A 16,920-nucleotide genomic window follows, 5' to 3' on the forward strand; every position below is an offset into this window, starting at 1 on the left:
ATTCGTTCTATTCACATCAAACCTTTTATTTCAAATAAATTAATGTCTCCATTTTGTACAGGATAATTGACATAAAATCTTTTCAAAGGAATAGTAACCATGGCAGGTGAAGACTACCAAGAGGAAACACTCATTTGCGCTTCTTATCCTTGCCCGGGGCCCTTGGAATTTTGTCGAGAACCTTGGAATCCAACTTCTTATAGAATTTCTTGAGGTCTTGACTGCTCTTGTTAGCTAGATGATCCACTTCTGTCTCATAGTGTTTGTACAAAGCAGGCAAAGTATGAAGGCATAAAAATCCTACAGGAAGGAAAAACTCGTTCACGTTATGATTAATTAGGAATGTTTTCATGCTTCTTTCATACGAAATAAAAGATAATATCTGATTCTTCACAATCTATAAACTTAAATATTTAGGTAAATTTGCTTCATGAGTTACTTGATTCATACCCAGATATAAGAGACTAATGAAGCTGCAATAACTTCCAAGAACTGATAAGATCCATAGAGAACCAATGGCCTGATCCCAAGAAGAAGACTAGAGGCATCATTCTTTCATTCTTTGTTTAAGTAGAGTTAGAACGTATAAAACAATAATAGAAATACCAAGAGGAACAGCTTGAGATCTTTTCCACAGGCAATTTTGTAAAAGAGAGATACGAATTTGCTTAGTCTTCCATTGAAGGCTTTTGCAACCTCCTTTATCTTAGCTTCAGAGACGATGACTTCCGAGATTTTTGGAGGGTCCCTGAGAAATAGAAAATTGAAGAACTTCAAAATTTTGAAGCATAGCATATCTAAGTTTGTATATATAACTATGACATTGTAATTAATATATATACCTGTCGATGAGAGGTGCACCATTTGACCAGATAAAAACTACAAGCATGGCCGTAATGGAGACATGGCAAAGGAGTGTGAGGAAATGGTATTCCACCACCTCGAAGAGAAACCATGCAAGTGTGGCCGCGACGAGAATCCCCGCCGATAAATTCTTATTCTTCCATAGCAAGATATCCGCCACTATTCATCCAAATCCATGCAAAGTACATCACGTCAAATTGTCGATCGAATATATAGTAAATGTACGTAGAATAAGAACGTAGGTAGAAAACAGTATGGAATAAATTGCACCTCTTCCTCCACCTAAGAGTTCACGAAGAGACCTCTCTCTGTGGGACTGCTCTGCTTTTCTGGTGGTTGAAATGACCGGCGCGGATGCCTCATCGGAATCGGAATCGTACTTGAGACGAGGCATGGCTTTGTTGATGTTGCTTTTGGCGACAAAGATTGAGTCCTTATAATGGCTTCAAATTCTAAGCTTACTTCCTAGAGGAGGAGCTGAGAATACGAAGGAAGGAATAGCTTTTGATGGGATATATAGCTTGCTTCACCAAAGAGGTTAATTTTTCCACGAGGGAGGCAACTTTAGCAGCATATGTCTTGAAGTATTCTGATACTTAACGACGATCATACGTAGTCGGAATAAGCGAGTTTGATCGATAGGTGGTGCAATTCTTGGAATAAGTATACATATCCTACTTATTCTCCCTGGCTTGTATCACGAAATCGGCTGGAAAAAATTGGTTCCGAAAATAAATTCTATCTAACTTTATTGTTTGGAAATAAGTAGGAATTTATTTCAATTTGTTCTTTTTTTTTTATACTATTCCCTTTACAGAACACAGATTTGATAATTATACATAACCTTAGAAACTAATAATATATTCAGAATTAAACAACTAGAACTAAAGAAGAGGAGATAGGGGAATTACGTACCTAACTTGGGGAAGAGGAGAATGGTAACGTAAGAATATATGAGAGGAAAAAGACATAGGTATATAAGGTTTCATTAATTATTATAATTAAGGGTGATTATGAAATATAAAAAAAACTTGGTTAAGTTAGAAATGAATTCTAGCAAAATCACAGCTCAAATCATCTGACTTTGTTATGTATAATAAAATCATCCTAAATCAATTGATCAATTTCTCATTGGGAGCATTCCAATCATAAGATCTCATTCAAATAGAATTGTAAATCCATTCAAATTCTCTTATTTAAGGATTTCAAACAATGTGTAAAACACCCTACATTTTATCTTTATTATTATTTATATTTTAGAAAAACCTTAAAATTAATTCTAAGTCTCTAACCTAATTAGCAGGCTAGTAGTTGAAGGAACAGAGATACAATGTTACCTTTAAAAAAAATTTAAAAAATAATCCTCATTTGATCTTAAAATATTTCTCCTTTTTATTTTTATTTAAACTTAGCTGCATGATAACTTTGGGTTAAAAAGATTAAGGCATTTTTAAGATATTAAAATTAAATAAGAAATATCTATATAATAAGATGTGATTAATAATAAAAGGCAAACCATAGGCCAACCCAACTGGTATCCAATTGAGCCCTCGTAAATAGTTTTTCTTTTCTTTTCTCTCTCCTTAAACTAAACTAAACTAAACATAGTAAATTTACTTTTCTCCTCATTTCTCAATTATATTCAAACAATTATATTTAAAATATATATATATATATATATATATATATATATATATATATATATATATATATATATTTTTCTCTCTTTCTCTTTAGTTCTCTCAGAGTGTTAGATTCATGATGATGCCTAGGCGTAGATGGCGCCCACTCTAATCACATCATTAGGACACTCTAATCACTTGACGTGATGATGCGTGATGGAGCTTTTCGAGAACTTCTTTTGTATATAAATATATATATATTTCGAAAACCACTGGAAGGAGTAGAACGGTGTTTTTATAAGCCTTTGCCGTAGGTATAGTGATGTAATTAGTGCACAACAAGTTATATATAATTTGACACAGTCATCACTGGCACTAGACCAGTGACATCTAACCCATTATTCAACCAGCCATCGGACACGTGTGTCCGATAATTATATCATACTCAAGATTATATTAAAAAAGAATCTCCGTCATCAAATTAGAGCATTAATTATAATCGTCAGATAACTAACGTTTGGGAACGACGTAACTAAGACAAGGAACAAACTGATTGGGGAGTAGAGTTTGTGACCTAAGAAAATTCGTTCGGCATCGATAGGAACATTCCCACGTGACCACCGACAAGATTTATGCACACCCCAATGTCTACCACCTTTCCCTTTCTTGTTGCTTAGCTTCACGTGCCACCTCGCTCTACAAATATACAGTACCCCAGCTCTAGCTCCCTCCATTATATCTATCTCCTCCTCTCGATCGCCAACCCAAAACGTACTACATACCACTGCAGTTAATTACGATGAAGTCCTCCATCTTCTTCCTCTTCCTCTTCCTCCTCTGCCGAGCACCATCAGTGGCCGCCGTCACGTGCAACCCCATGCAGCTCACCCCCTGCGCCGACGCCATCCTGAAGTCGGCGCCGCCTTCGAGCGCGTGCTGCTCCAAGCTCAAGGACCAGAAACCGTGCTTTTGCCAGTACCAGAAGAACCCGAGCTTGCGGGGATACATCAACTCCAAGAATGGCAAGAAGGTTGCAGGGGCTTGCGGGGTACCCATACCCAAGTGCTAGCTAGCTAGCTAGTCTAGCATCACCTGGCATAATCTAATCAGTATCTACTACTTTGGCGTTGATCAGTTTGCTCGTAGTTCGCAGCTCGTGATCCTGTGGTCCGTTTTAACGTGGTGTTGTTGCTGTGGAGGGCTTTGTTTTCAGGTAGTGAATAATGTTTACTGAAGTTAATTATATATGTGGGCACTGATATGATAATAGAGTTATGAGGAAGGGGAAATGCTATGTTTTGCTTGTTAGTATATTTCCATCTTCTACATAGTGTAGTAGTATTTAAGATGGTAATGTGGGTTTAATTTGGTTTCTAATCTTTTCGGTTCTAGTTTTAATCTCGCATCATCCGTAATATAATTAAGTGTAACTATGTAACGCAACTGATGAGAGGATGGACCTAAGTAAGCGCATGAAGCCAAAGCTCTGCAATGCCATCATATATATATAACTGTAACATTTGTAATGGCACTGCTCAGCAATAAGTTCCCGAGGTCCAAACAAAACATTTTTGCAGTGTCCATCTGTAAACCAAACAGAGGTGTATGAAGACAATGGATGCTGATGCCGAGACACACGATAAGTAACAAAATGGTGCTGATAAACAATCATATAAGCCTCAAGTGCATGCTTAAAGGACGGCAAACAATTGAAGAACATAAAAATAACAGAATGCCAACACAAGCAATTGGAATCCAACAAGACAAACCGAATTATAATTACTCACGTAGCTGTTACTTTCGGGCATAGTTTATGAATCTTAAACTCAAAGAGACCCTGTCATAAGAAACAAAAATTGTTGCTACTTCTCAAATGACAATCGAACACACACACAACTGGGATCAGCAAAAGCAAGCAACCAGTAAACAATAACAGGTACCCTTGCTTGCTGATGCACTACAATCTCGCAAGAACACAACTAAGCAATCTTTGGCTGCAAAGAACTCATGCGCTTGGAGTAGTTTCCTTTTTGGCTTCTGAAGAGGCTTCGTCTACATCTCCAGTCTTCTCTACATCCTGAGTTTTCTCCAGTTCTTGTTCTGATGAATTGAAAGCTCATTCAATGTTAGAGTTTGCAGAATTATGGACAAGTCAGCTACTAAAAGTAATGTTTGATTCCTTTCTAAAGCCAAGAGTGACAGATGATGATTTCATATTTAATGCAGCAAATGAGAAAGTTATTACACGATAACTCATGATTTACAATAATTGACCTTCATCATCACTATCTTCAAGATCATCATCCATGCCATTGCCTCCCATGCTACCAAAGTTCTGCATGGAATCATAGAAAAGATCAGCAAAAACTTAACCATTTTATAAGTGGAAAAATTAATGTGTGCGTTGCTACCGAAAAATCCATTCCTCCTAAGTCCAGATCACCACCTGAAAAAACAAGAAAAACATGGTAACCATAATTGGAATGCATAATGCACAAATTCACTAGGCATCAAGTCAATAGTCTTACAGTTGTTTGTTTGCCAAAAAAAAATACATCAGAACAAAAAAAAAAGAATTATATAAATTTATTTTTAAGAGTTTAAAATATAACAAAATCTTAGTATGAAATCTTGTTCAGTTAGGCATTTGAGCTGTAAAATGGGCATAAGATAGAAATACCATCATTGATTAGCATCTGAAATAAGCATTATCTTCATATGATAATAAAAACAAAGCTTATTTCTCATATATACAGCTAGTGGCAAGTGTGTACCCAGTCTCTTATAAGGGACACAATGGAATGATGTTTCACCTACCATTTGCTGCTATTTTATGTAGTTGAAAGACTAAAAGGTCCAAGCAAAAACACAAAATAAAACGGAATAAACTCTGAAGATGGAAAAAAAAAATTCAAGATTTCAACAGACTCCATCAATGACTCATGATCTGCGTGATATATGCGTCCTAGGAATTTACATGCCACAAATACAAAGATATGGTTGTGACCAAATATAGAAAAAATTAAAAGCACTCACCATCCTCATCCTCATCCACCCACTTGTCCCAGTCAACTTTCACGAAGTGGGGTGTTTTCTCGTTAGTACTCAATAGCTTCTTCCACCAGCACTGCTCTGTTTTTTCTAATACACAGAAGATAGATCTGACACCTGTGTTTATTTTGCTTGCCTGATAATCAACATTAAAAGAGTAAAAAAATTGGATGAAAAAGAATATCTAAGCATTCAAATGTAAGTTTCTCTGGTAAATTCAAGGAGAATACTTACCTCTACGTTTACTTTACCATGAAGATTCATTTTCAACTCATAATAGCTGTTACCAGATCCAGCAGTTGCAGAAAAAGTGAAAACACCATCAGGTTCAAGATTTATCTTTACATCTTTTGCATCAGGCAATTGTACAGTGATGTAAACCTTGTCAAGTCTCTGTGCCCACTTCACTTCAGGGTGACGACTGGAAAATAGATTCACAACTTGTTAAATTGAAACTAAAGAAACATCTAGGTGAAAATTGAGATTTGGGTGTACTATCTTATAAAGAAATTAACAGAACACAGAGCAGACAATATGTGCAATAGTTTATATATTTTCATATGAAACTATGCATACAAATATATGCAAGACATTTTAGCTCCTAAAGAATAAGAAGTTAAAATGCTTGAATCAACTGAAGCACAAAAGCCTAATGGCAAGAAACAACTAGAAGCACAAGTCTGAGTAAGTCATTAAGGACCTCTGAAATACTATTATTTAGATTGGATTCAAGTTCAAGAAATGGAAAAATGATGAATATGTCTAACACAGAATATGTGTAACACAGGGTGATATTACAACTACTTCATGGGCCATGTAAGATGATCATGAAGGCCTTCAATATTGGATTTCTTGATCTTTTGTTCTAGACAACAAAAAATTTCATGTTATCTAATTATAATATTACGACTATACAATGCCAAAATATTTGGTGCTTTCACACTCAGTCTATTAGGTTGTCTAGAAAACGCTCTATTCTGCACAACAAGCAAAAATTATCCAAGTAGTAGTCCATTGTATTAAAGATTTACAAATCTTAGTATGAATAAAAACAAATTCTCTGCCAATATAGCATACATTCCGATGAATGATACGATGATTTTGAAGAAAAGACTCGTTCTTTTTAATCTTTATCTAGAAAAGAATCACATTACCAGTAGGACAAGTTGGAAATCAACAACTGTAACACAAATTCTCTTCCAGCAACCAAACAGTGCATTCATCTTAGTATAAATAAAAACAAAAAGCGAAGGAATCAAAGTAGCTCAAATGATGGCCGTGATAACTAACAACAAAAATAAAATGATTTCCAGCACAGCACGCCGTTCAGAATCCTTTAGACTCCTAAAGTTTGCATTTTGAAATGGTACTCCTCGAAACCCTTATGGCACAGCTAAAAGACTCAAATGCAAGTAGAGATTAAAACGCGATATCCTATACATCAAACTAAACGAAGATCGGCTCAAGAAAAATGGGTTTCTAACCAAAAAGGAAGTTTATCGAGAAGATAGATGACGATATCAGATCAAACACAAGCCAATGCCCGTGAAGCTCTACAAGGATTACCTCATCTTCATAAAGAGTTAATGAAAACCCTAGACTGCGAAGAGGTGAGATTTCGACAAAAAGACTGCGCTTTTTCTTTCCCCACTGTTCGCTTCCAATGAGCAGCAGAAGCGTCCGCTGAACTCAAAAGATATATAAAAGAGGGAGTTGCGAAAGTACGAAACTGCCCATATTGGTGAGGGTAGACGCAAACTAACTCGAGTCCAACCCAATCCTCCCCGATCTTACGATCTAGTAGATACAATACTTCTTGCTAAAATCTAGCACAATTCCAACCATCATGTCATAAAGAACAAAAGAACCAAATATGTAAGTTAGAAAGCAGGACTAAGAAACGAATTCAAATCGCATATAATGCTCCAATGATTATAAAGTTTCACTAAATATCAATTTTAATGTTCACCGGGAATCAAACCCTATGATTTTTGGCATAGGTTGATAAGACTCTTCACTAGGTTAGAGTGTAATAGAGTTTTGGTTTATAAATGTACAAGTACAGTACATAGACCTGTTTGGTATAAAGTATAATTGAACTGGAAAATTATTATACTTGAAAAATGGGAGCCCATTTTGTTCCCATGAGTGTATCACCGTTTTGTTCGTTATTCACCGGAAGCTGGGGTCAGTGACAGTCATGCTATTCAAAGAGCAAGTTTCATTAATTTCTGAAGACCCATCACCTTCATCCCTGCGTCTTAAGTTGAAGAAACCTGGCTGTTTAGGAACAGGTAAGGCTGTCGTACTTTCGCTACTAAGCATCGTCGTGACTGTCCACATCGCCGGTCGATCACCGGGTTTCTCCTGCACGCATAGCAGCGCCACATGGATGCATTTCATCACCTGATCCATGGAATATCCATCGCCTAAAGACGGATCCACAAGCTCAAGCCATCTGCCTTTCTTCCACACCTCCCATGCCTGCATCTTATAAGATTACTACTAGAAATCTTCAAATTAAAGATAAAGCAACGAAGGACATGTTCTACTTACATATCCAAGGAGGTTAAGGAAGTCGTCATATTGGTTAAGTCCAGCATTCCTCTTTCCGCTTACAATTTCAAGGAGCAAGACACCAAAGCTAAAGACATCTGATTTGATGGAGAAATGACCGTCCGCAGCATACTCAGGAGAAATATAACCACTTGAAGATAGATTGAACCATATACTTAGTGTTAGAACATAACAGGTTGCATACGCTGCTTGCTATCAGCTTAAACTTCTAGAATAATATGGTAAGTGCTAGAATGTAAAACATTTTATTCCCTTCTAAACTTACAATGTCCCAGCAACCTTATTTGTGAAATTTCCTTGGTCTTCGTTTGTGCAAAAGATTCTGGCAAGACCGAAATCGGATATCTTAGGATTCATGTAGTCATCCAGGAGAATGTTGCTCGCTTTTAGATCCCTATGAATTATTTTCAACCTGGAATGCTTATGAAGATAAAGAAGTCCTTGAGCTACCCCTTCAATTATGTGGAAACGCATCGGCCAATCTAATAAAGCTCCTCGTGTTTGGTCTGCAAACACGCAGATTACATAATTGAGGACAATCAGAGAATCGAAGAGTAGAATAAACTTGTAATAGAAAGAATAACTCAGCACATACCAAAGAGGAAGAAATCCAAGCTTTTGTTTGGCATAAATTCATAGATGAGTATCTTCTCTTCCCCTTGAATGGAGTAACCCAGGAGCTTGACCAAGTTTATATGCTGAAGCTTGGCTATGACAAGGATTTCATTCTTAAACTCCACTAACCCTTGGCCGGAATTTCTAGCAAGTCTTTTAACTGCTATCTCCTGCCCATCTGGCAACTGTCCCTGGTTGAGAATAATCCAAAGTATGTAAAAATTTACTTTGGAATCCAATAAAAATGCATGGGTAATTCGTAAAAATCATCACATTAAAAATTTAGCTGTGTTGATATTGAGACGATGGTTTGTGAGTTTATTACTTCGCATTTGACATAACAACGATGGTAGGTTAACAAAGCTCTCCAAATAACATCTGCAATCATATATGCAGAAGAAAAATGACAAAGAATGAGATACTGGTGATATTGGCAAACTAATCGATGAGGACAATATCACACACAAGGCTTCCCTTTAAAATGCCATCTGGTGCTGTTTTTATTGTACAAATTATTAGTCTACCTCTATTTTCTTCAGGAAGCAAGTAATATTTATCTAGTTCAGGAAGAACACTTCTGACACAAGTTACTATAGACAACTTCTGAAGTCATATCAACCACCCAAATAGTACACATTCTATTCAGCCTTAATCAAGCCCATCACAAGTTAATTACTCTGACTGGTAATCATTGTTCCTTAGAATAAAATAGTATATCCTTAGAGGAAGTGAATTCCATTTGTTTTTCTATAACAACAGTTGATCGTTCTCACGTTATTCTTGGAGCAATAAGAATTTTCAATCACAAAACATGGAGTGAAAAGAATAAGACATGCTAATAACGGAGACAAAACTGATAAAACCATTACCTTGTAAACAGGACCAAATCCACCCTGTCCAAGCTTGTTTTCAGCTGAGAAGTTGTTTGTAGCATTTGTTATTCGAAAGAAATCAAACAACAACAACTCTGGAGCCCTCTCCTCAATATTCCAAAGGTTGTTTGCTAATGACTGTTTGCTAAAGAAGTTCTTCTTCCCTGATTCAAAGATAAAATCTCCTCTCTTATGCTTGTCATTAAAAAGAGTAGCCTATCAATTAGTCTGCCTAGAAATTACCTATTCGCCTTCTCCTTTTCCATAGTAGACCAAGCAACATAAAAATAAAGAGTACCGTGAGACTTGGAGCTGTTACAATGACGAAGAGCCACTTCTTTGAGTTCTTGCTCCCTGAATGCATAAGCATGTTCATTTAACACATTGGTACAGAATTGAAGCTGCTATGTGTTGGTCGACAAAAAGAAGAAAAAGATATCACCTTGAAATACAAATGTAAATTGGTAAGATGAAGCTCCTGATCATTACTTAGTTTGGTAGCGACAAAATTAAGCATAAGCATGCGCGCACGCACACACAATAGAAGCTCTTCTGGTAGCATAAAAGAGAAAATGTACCGGCAAGCAGAAAAAGCTACTGGTTTGTATAATGGACATTTTATTATTCTCTCTCTCTCTCTCTCTCTCTCTCTCTCTCTCTCTCTCTCTCTCTCTCTCTCTAGCGGTGCTGCACCTCAACCACAGCCTAGATACTTTGCAGCCTTTGTTTAGTCAAGAAATATTCTAGCAGCTAAAAATAAAGTTTTGGAAAATTGACTGGTTTGGCAAATATTCTGGGTTTGCCATGTAGTGTTGTGATTTTGTAATGTATGATCTTGAACTAATTCTTTATTAATTTTGATTGATTCAAACCTAAAGACTAAGTGAGCAGTGAGCTAGATAAGATAGGGCCCAAATGAGCTACATCGGTTACTCCATCTCACCAACATATTTTGCATATCCTACGGGGTTTACATAAACTCCTCCTTCCCTACACATTTTGACAAAAAAAATAAATAAATAAACTAAAGTTAAAGAGTTTCTTAGCAACCATAATTTGCACTGACCAACAGGACCACCTTGACAGTTGACTAGACCCTTTAGCAGCATTCATTTCCACACGGCAACTACTAATCAGCATGACCATAGGAACCATATACTTAACACGAAGTCTTCCCATCTATAGACTAATTGCTATCCTATTTCTTTTGACCCATCTTGATCTTTCCACACACAACCCACCATAGTAGCATACTCTATTTATTTATTATTTTGGATGAAGATATATGATTAAACCCCCACCATTTTGAAACCTTGCTAGGAATTGCAATAAGAGTAACAAATAACGATAGTTGCTAGGAGTCCAATGAGGTTGGAAGAGATAGAGTGATGACGAGAATGTTATGTTACCTACTGTACTTTCCTTCTTTGAGTTGCTGTTGTCTGCATCACCTGATTAATTATTAAATGGCAATCAAATATGATGAAGAAGGTGATAATAATAAGTAAGAGGAGACACTGCTAGGAATTGCAGTAACATGACCGTTACTTCTACATTTACCTAGGCATTGCTTATTTCCTGGGTCTTCCCTAGCATTACCATTGGTAACGGTAATGCGGCAACTGAAACAATCAGCGCGATCTTCCAAGTCATATGAGTAACCAGCAGAAAGCAGAGAGAGATTATTATATTCTTCAAATGACAACTTCCAGTTAAACCTGAGGCCTATGTTTGGGGGGAAACAGGAAGGAGGAGGAGGAGCATTCTTGGGCTGATTCATTGGGTAAATAAAGATATCATAATTTTTGCAAGGAGCATGATGAGAGAGATTGCAGAAAATATTACGATGATAATCTTGTTCCACCATACTGCAATTGAACGAGGAACGGCTAGAATTTGCAAGTACAGAAAGTGAGGAAACATTAACATGACGGATAGGGGCAGTGAAGTTGTAGAACAAGAGGCACTCAGATTGTGAATGGGAAAGGATGAGGTCAATATCATGAACAATAATTGTCTTTTCGACTGAAGAGATGTTTTTCACATGGAAAAATAATCCTTGCTGATTGAACTGGACAACAGGCCATGAATCGAGACACTGGATTTTATGAAAAGTTCGGCATCCTGGAGGCGAGTTGTCTGTGAAGAAAGGATAGGAATAACTATAGGTCATATTACCACACTCAAGTTTTGCATTTGGACATGAATCAGCAGAGTTGGAAAGAAGGAAGTAAAGGAGAAGGATGAGTATCGCAGTAGGCATGGAAGAAAACTAGACTTAAGCAACTTATTCATGAAGTAACACAAAACAATCTGGGAGGTCACTTAATTATGATGAACCGATGCATGAGTCTTCTTTTTTGCATGACTCCGAGTCTTCACCTTGACTTGTTCAAGACTAAGGAAAAGTAGGAAAATAAGAGAGGTGGACCGCAAGATGACTTGTTCACATTGACTACAAGCCCTTAGAAAAAGAGGAGTTCTCATGTGAGAAACAAACTACAACTGAGAACAAGTGGGAATGGACCAACTTTTTCCCAACAAGGAAAGTAAATCAACCAAGCAAATTTTCTGCGAAGGAATTGAATGAAGCCTGAAATCATGAATCTTTTATCTTAGTAGGACAAGCTAAGGAACAAAGAAAAGGGGTAGGATCTTTTAACCTAAAGAGATATGACGTACCAGCACTTTGGTTTGTTAGAGGACTGGACTTCCAAGTCGAAGTCAAGCAAATTGTCTTATATCCGCCATGTCTGGCTGACATTCTACTTTCTCCGAAGAAGAAAAAGTGCCCGACTAATTAAGATTGTAAGGAAGCCTTCTACTTGGGTCTTGAATTTTAGCTGACATGACTGGCTGTACTATTATCAAAGAAGATATATCTACTACTAATAGTAAGGCAATAATTTTTTTCTACCCAAATCATGATGCCCATTGAGGCCCTGTTTTGGCTTTCCTTGCAAAAATTTAGAAGGATAATATATTTTTTCCTAAATGGGTGTCCGCATGAAAATCTTGATGGAATATTTTTCTTATCAAACACTCATTACTAAGGATAAAAAAATTTACTCTCACTAAAATAATTTTTAAATGCACACTTTCTTCCTCGTTCTCTTCTCTCAGATTCTCTTCTCCATCCCTCCCTCTCCTTTTCCTATCACCACTCCTCTCCTCCTCCTCTATCTACCACCAGCACTGTCACCACCTCCTCCAACCATCACCAATACCACATCATCTTTCTCGTCTTTCCATCACAACCACCACTACCATCTCTCCTCTGATCCCTATCTTTCTAATTCTTGTTTTCTTCCAAAATTTTCCAAACTATCCAAACAACATAAATTAAATCAATCTAAACAAATTTCACATAGGATCCTATAATTTCACTTTTCAATTCCAGGTAATGAAAAATATTCCTTACTTACCCAAATAGGCCCTAAATGCATCAGAATGCACACAGATGGAAGGAGATATCTAACTATGAGCTTTTTTTTTTTGAAAAAAAAAAAACTACTATTTATTGAAGCCTTAACAAACCATCAAGCAACCAAGTCATTGCATCTCTACCATAATTTCCTATATGCTTGTTGATGAAATCTGTTATTGGTCACATTTGATGAAATTTCTCATCCAAAGAGACAATCATTCTTTTAACAATGTGTCTATGCAGTGAAGTACATAAATGTCTCTAAAGCTATGCAGTGTGGAAATGACTTAGGTTGACGCATCATCCTCCATCTACGTTAAAAATATAATTGTCTAACCAATCATCCGCTATCAAGAACACGACTATGGAAAATTCTTACAGCTGAGTTGCTTGTCGGCCACCTAAAACAGAGGGGCAAACCTTTTCCGTTAAATAGGTTGAATAACGGACAAAATTCTGGTAAGAATTGAGCTGTATTAAGTCAAGTCTATACCCACAATTCAATGAAATTCCATCAAAAATTAGTAGGACCTAGCACAGTGGTCGGCCTAACGTGGAAAAGAAATTAATTGCCAAGAATCCACAACTGATCAAAGCTTTCCATACGGTTCTACTTTCTCAGAGGAAAAAAAGAAAGAAAAGAAATGCCCTTCTAGATGTGTTTGAAGTATTCAACACGGGAAGTTGCAATCGACATGACATATTGGTGAACCAGGCACCAGACATGAAGTTTCCTAACCACTAATACTATAATCGCAGTCCTAATCTCCTTTTCTTTGTCTCATAAAAAAATTATTGACTCCACTGCAGTGTCCTTTTCGCTAAAACTCTTTTGAAGTTTTTAATCTTCTATCCACCAACCTAACCCTCTAATTCTCTGAAGCAGAGCCAACCTACTCAATCAAATTAAAAAGCATAAATCCTGTGCCCACGAAGCAAAACCGATCATAGCCGTCCGTCTAAATTCAGCGACGGCTGCAATTCTCCAAGAATTCATAATTACACTATTTCGACAGTACTTTGAGATCAATAATGGCAGGGAAGCCTCATCGGCCTTTGCTTATTAATGATGTTTAGTCCTTTCTAACCGGAACTATAAAAGTTTAGTCCTTGAGGTGACGTTCCATTAATCAGTACAATGCACTAAATATACAGAAAACAATAAATATTTGATAACACGACTATCAAAGACAATGCGATGATGTGAGATGGATAAGAAATAATTATCAACGAAAATTACAGCATTTTCATAAATTTACGATCCACACCCTTTTCAGTATTTATACTTCATGCTTTATATCTTGGACTTTAATCATCACAAATAGAAAATTCTATTGGAATTAAAATTGATTTTTTTTTCAAAAGATAATATCCTCTCACAATTTTTAAGAGAGAGCCTCTTGAAAGATAGGAGAGATTATTTTCAACAAAAAAAATGTAACGAAATATTAATTAGGATAACAAAGTCCATCGTTCATGAGGCTCGAAACATGAATACTAAAAAGGTGGGGCGTGAATATAACTACACAAAAAGACAGGATGTGAAATACAATTAAGCACTAATTATTAATTTATATTGTATTAATTGCTAGTAACCTGCAAACAATGGATACAAGGAGAGGGGGAAAGGAGAGAGAGAGAGAGAGAGAGAGAGAGAGAGAGAGAGAGAGAGAGAGAGAGAGAGAGAGAGAGAGAGAGAGAAAAGTACCACAAACGTGGGGGTGTAGCCCATCGGAGCAGAAGCAGGAGGGAACCCAATAGGTGGTACTCGTCTGGTTGAATCCGCACCGCCCACCGGATTGCTCGCAGCTTTTGCAGTCGTCGGATCCCTGCTCGGGCCAAGTCAATTGGAAACCACTCTTCAACAGCTCACCGTATCCGTTCATCAAATTGGAGACCGTGATCGGGTCTTTATCAAGCACCGGCGCCACCACTATTTCCAAACAAGTATGAGCCCAGTCTGGGCCGTATTCTAACTCTGACGCGTTCGTAGGAAAGACGAAGGCCTTGCACTGGTTCCCGCTGAGGCAGCCAATCGGTTCCGCGTTTAAGATTGTGGGAGAGCAGTTGAAGAAGAAGGCGAGATAGGCATCGGAGGGGGTGTATTCTAGCCAGGAGTTGCTAAAGAAGGTGAGGTTGTGCTGGACTCTAAGGCAGGAGGAGTTGCGGGCGTTGTAGACGTCGGTGTCGGCGAGGAAGACTGTGCGGTTTCCATAGTCGATATTGGTTATGGTGTAGTTGCCGGATTGGGTGAGGAGGATTGGGGTTCTTCCGTTATCGCAGAAGACGCCCATCCCAGGGAAGCCGCAATATTGGGGAGGTATTGTGGGGGCTTCGGAGAGGTAGAAAGGGTAGCTGATGCTGACGTTGCCGCAGCGGTAGGGAGCGCAGGAAGTGGAGTTAACGGGCGAAGCGGGGATACTGGGAGAAGGGGAGGCATAGGAAGGGATCATAGAGAGAGGAAGGAGGAGGAGGAGGAGGAGGAAGAAGCAAGGGAAGGGGAGGTTGGTACGGCGCATTACAGAATCAGCTGGCATGCACAGTAGGAAGTTGGGGGGATGGATGGACAAATCAAATGTGGCTACCCCGTTCGGTTATATAAGTCATTATTTCCTTTTCCTGTTTTGCTTTTGGTGCCCCCTTTCTCTTTCTTTTTCCTAATGACTAAGATGTAAAGAGTACCGGTGAGTATTGAGGATTAAAATATAAGAGAAAGCAACATAGAGTTTGTTGACCAAACTGAGTCTCCTCATGAACTTATTTATCCAAATAGTTTTCCTCCAAACTCTAGTCTATTTTAGACACGTAAACTATCACTTTGTAGTAAAAAAACATTAAAGCATTTTATGTGAGCATTTTATCCGAAGCTCAAAATATTAATATTGTCAGTATTTTATTCATATTAAAAATACATATATACAAAATAAAAATACGTATAAACAATGATAAGATTATTTCTTAATATTGATTTATTTATTTATCACAAAATTATAGAAATTTATTATGTCATAATTGGATAAATTGGAAGAAAAAAAAATCAGTTTCAAGCCTAAAATAAAATATATATAAAATAATCTTTATTATTCTCTTCGCATATTCTTATATTAGCATGTAATATTCATGTAAGATACTACTCTGATCATTCTCTTTCGACAAAAAAAAAAAAGAAAAGAAAAGTTGATCTAGTCAAAGTTTAATATCTTTAGGATAACACGTTAAAACTATTAGCATTTTATATTTAAATAAATTACTAATTTTATCGCCGTTTTTCTACAGTGCTCATGTCCTATCTAGAATGGACTCTTTTTAATAATACCAAATGTGATATACTATTTGAGTAAATAAATTTATGAGCACACCTAATTTCGTCGTGATGGCTATCATTTTATGAATGTTACAAGAGGTAATCCTACCTATTAGCAGAATTTAATAGTACAAGATATAAGAAGTTGACTGAATTTAATCTAATAGCCAATTGTATTTGTTGCCGAGAGTCTAAACGCTTAAGCTCAGTTTGAAATTAATTTTCAGCTTATTTTATTTTGAGCTGAGACTAAATTAGTTTGAGCTGACCTCTGTGTTATAAACGAGCCAAATTCAAACTTATTTCAATTAGAGCTTAAAACCTATTTAAAGCTTGAGTTTTAAACAAATCTTTTGTTCTAGACAACACAAAATTTCATGTCATTTAATATTTGGTGCTTTCACACTCAGTCTAACAGGTTGTCTACCAAACGTTCTATTCTGCAGAGTAAGAAGCAAAAATTATCCAAGTAGTAATCCATTGTATTATGGATTTTCAAATCTTAGTATGAATAAAAACTAAATTCTCTGCCAATAGAGCATACATTCCGATGAATGATATGATGATTTTAATCTTTATCGAGCAAAG

General features: G+C 36.9%; 3 protein-coding genes and 1 long non-coding RNA gene across 6 annotated transcripts; 1 reads left to right on the plus strand and 3 right to left on the minus strand.

Annotated features, from left to right (window-relative positions):
- Positions 1–5: 5 nt before the first annotated feature.
- On the minus strand, positions 6–1,267 carry LOC140795607 (reticulon-like protein B9). The gene is made up of 5 exons (XM_073148284.1): positions 1,135–1,267; positions 843–1,023; positions 607–748; positions 451–520; positions 6–300 (listed from the first exon to the last, which is right to left on the minus strand). The coding sequence occupies exons 1-5, from the start codon at positions 1,256–1,258 to the stop codon at positions 131–133; spliced, it is 687 nt and encodes a 228-aa protein (XP_073004385.1). The 5' UTR covers positions 1,259–1,267; the 3' UTR covers positions 6–130.
- Positions 1,268–3,207: 1,940 nt separating this feature from the next.
- On the plus strand, positions 3,208–3,863 carry LOC140795526 (non-specific lipid-transfer protein 2-like). The gene has a single exon (XM_073148158.1). It carries the CDS (start codon positions 3,286–3,288, stop codon positions 3,553–3,555), a length of 270 nt encoding a protein of 89 aa, XP_073004259.1. The 5' UTR covers positions 3,208–3,285; the 3' UTR covers positions 3,556–3,863.
- Positions 3,864–4,234: 371 nt separating this feature from the next.
- Positions 4,235–15,562, minus strand: LOC140795525 (cysteine-rich receptor-like protein kinase 19). 3 transcript variants are annotated; one of them, XM_073148156.1, is made up of 12 exons: positions 14,737–15,562; positions 9,845–9,955; positions 9,599–9,765; positions 8,710–8,920; positions 8,380–8,620; positions 8,094–8,244; positions 7,784–8,021; positions 5,772–5,958; positions 5,523–5,673; positions 4,898–4,932; positions 4,761–4,821; positions 4,235–4,586 (listed from the first exon to the last, which is right to left on the minus strand). In XM_073148156.1, the coding sequence occupies exons 1-8, from the start codon at positions 15,545–15,547 to the stop codon at positions 5,942–5,944; spliced, it is 1,947 nt and encodes a 648-aa protein (XP_073004257.1). In that variant the 5' UTR covers positions 15,548–15,562; the 3' UTR covers positions 4,235–4,586; positions 4,761–4,821; positions 4,898–4,932; positions 5,523–5,673; positions 5,772–5,941. The 3 variants fall into 3 exon arrangements, with proteins under 3 accessions (XP_073004257.1, XP_073004256.1, XP_073004255.1); XM_073148155.1 differs by lacking the exons at positions 4,235–4,586; positions 4,761–4,821; positions 4,898–4,932; positions 5,523–5,673 and having other exon boundaries at positions 5,767–5,958; positions 7,654–8,021; XM_073148154.1 differs by lacking the exons at positions 4,235–4,586; positions 4,761–4,821; positions 4,898–4,932; positions 5,523–5,673; positions 5,772–5,958 and having other exon boundaries at positions 7,456–8,021.
- On the minus strand, positions 10,218–14,729 carry LOC140795527 (uncharacterized). Its single transcript, XR_012110307.1, has 2 exons — positions 11,162–14,729; positions 10,218–11,052 (listed from the first exon to the last, which is right to left on the minus strand). It is a non-coding gene; the product is annotated as an uncharacterized lncRNA (long non-coding RNA).
- Positions 15,563–16,920: the final 1,358 nt, after the last annotated feature.

This window comes from Typha latifolia, chromosome 9 (genome assembly GCF_019914945.1).
Source record: "Typha latifolia isolate L0001 chromosome 9, TyphaL0001v2, whole genome shotgun sequence".
In the NCBI taxonomy this organism is placed as follows: domain Eukaryota; kingdom Viridiplantae; phylum Streptophyta; class Magnoliopsida; order Poales; family Typhaceae; genus Typha; species Typha latifolia.

Bases quoted from the DNA above. Each gene is read 5' to 3' on its own strand.
- LOC140795525 (XM_073148155.1), bottom strand. From the start codon at position 15,547: ATGCGCCGTACCAACCTCCCCTTCCCTTGCTTCTTCCTCCTCCTCCTC. The intron at 8,621-8,709 runs GTATGTGCTGAG...GCGTGTTTGCAG, and splicing joins CTTGGATTTCTTCCTCTTTG to ACCAAACACGAGGAGCTTTA. The intron at 8,022-8,093 runs GTAAGTAGAACA...TATAAGATGCAG, and splicing joins TCCTTAACCTCCTTGGATAT to GCATGGGAGGTGTGGAAGAA.
- LOC140795526 (XM_073148158.1), top strand. From the start codon at position 3,286: ATGAAGTCCTCCATCTTCTTCCTCTTCCTCTTCCTCCTCTGCCGAGCA.
- LOC140795607 (XM_073148284.1), bottom strand. From the start codon at position 1,258: ATGCCTCGTCTCAAGTACGATTCCGATTCCGATGAGGCATCCGCGCCG. The intron at 749-842 runs GTATATATATTA...TCTATTTCTCAG, and splicing joins GGTGCACCTCTCATCGACAG to GGACCCTCCAAAAATCTCGG. The intron at 301-450 runs GTATGAATCAAG...TCCTTCCTGTAG, and splicing joins CATTAGTCTCTTATATCTGG to GATTTTTATGCCTTCATACT.